The 1,517-nt window shown below is 42.9% G+C and overlaps 1 protein-coding gene across 1 annotated transcript in view; it reads left to right on the plus strand.

The window, feature by feature from the left end:
* Nucleotides 1–971: 971 nt before the first annotated feature.
* The window catches only part of LOC138798867 (forkhead box protein E4-like), a 1,233-nt gene continuing 687 nt past the window's right edge, over nt 972–1,517 (plus strand). The window contains exon 1 of the mRNA XM_069979482.1: nt 972–1,517. This exon is cut by the window's right edge and continues 687 nt beyond it. Coding sequence (XP_069835583.1) covers nt 972–1,517 — 546 coding nt within the window.

Here is a 1,517-nt window from a genome sequence, read left to right on the forward strand (position 1 = left end):
ATCTATCTCCTATCTATCTATCTATCTATCTATCTATCTATCTATCTATCTATAATTTTTAGCATTATATCTATATAATTTATCTAGCAAATATTATACATATAATGTAAATGTTTGAATTTAATTACATTCAAAATAATTAAAATATGTATTATTTATTAAATATTGTATTTAATTGAAATAAAACAATTACAAAATATAGTTTAGTTTTTACTAAATTCTATTATCGGTTTTATCTGCATATATATGTGTGTTTATTATTATTTGTATTGTTGTTATTATTATTTTTATTATTTGCAACATTTAAACCTTATAATAATACCGCATGATATGAATGTAGGCAGAACGATACAAAGATAGATATATATATATATATATATATATATATAATGGTGTGTAGTCAGTACAGACATCCTCCAATGTTTTTTACTACAATCTTCGGGTTCAGTATTTTTATTACTTTTGATCGGCAGTGGATGTAATAAAGATCAGCAGACGTCCTGATCCCACCTGAGTCCTGGAATCTGCCCCCCCCCTCTCCTTCCCAGTTCACACTCTGCTTCTTTAATGCCGCAACTGCTTTTTTTTTGCCTTGGCATACAGTACCTTGTGCACAGGGCATGCTGGGATTTGTAGTTCCACTGAGCCTTTTTTGCATATTTAAATTCATAGGGGGCAATGTATCAGGGCAGACTCCATTGCTTTTTTTGTCGCTGATCTCCTTGAGTTCAGTGATTGCTGTGTTTTGTAGTTCCTCCCAGTGTAGTAGCTGCAGGACTGGGGCTGACCTGCACAGGGTTAAAGGCTATCTAGGGACCATGGGGGGTGGGGGCTGCAGTCAGTGACCTGAGGACTGGGAGGCGCCTGTCCTGTGATATATAAGACAGGTGGCAGCAGGGGGAGCAGCACCTGGACTCTCTGCACACATCCCAGATGACATTTGCTGAGGAGAAGCTCACAGGGGATTGTTTATGAATTTGGCAAATTTCTCCTATTACTCCGGCATGTGCACCATGACTGTGGACCCCCAGCACTCGCCCAATGAGGCCTCCAGCCCTATGGGGAGCTCCCCCAACCTCTCCATGGAGTCACCTGGCTCAGTCAGGGTTAAGGATGGAGTTTCTGTCAAGTCTGAGCCCAAGGGGAGTTGTAGTCCCTCGGAGGAGCTCCACCCTGGACAACATGAAGAACACATCCAGACGTCTGGAGGAAGGAGAAGAAAGCGTCCAGTCCAGAGAGGGAAGCCCCCCTATAGCTACATCGCCCTGATCGCCATGGCCATCGCCAACTCTCCAGAGAGGAAGCTCACCCTGGGGGGCATCTACAAGTTCATCATGGAAAGGTTCCCCTTCTACAGAGAAAACTCCAAGAAATGGCAGAACTCCATCAGACACAACCTGACCCTCAATGACTGCTTTGTGAAGATCCCCAGGGAGCCTGGACACCCGGGCAAGGGCAACTACTGGACCTTAGACCCAGCAGCTGAGGACATGTTTGACAATGGAAGCTTCTTAAGG

The sequence above is a fragment of the Dendropsophus ebraccatus genome, chromosome 8 (genome assembly GCF_027789765.1).
Source record: "Dendropsophus ebraccatus isolate aDenEbr1 chromosome 8, aDenEbr1.pat, whole genome shotgun sequence".
In the NCBI taxonomy this organism is placed as follows: Eukaryota; Metazoa; Chordata; class Amphibia; order Anura; family Hylidae; genus Dendropsophus; species Dendropsophus ebraccatus.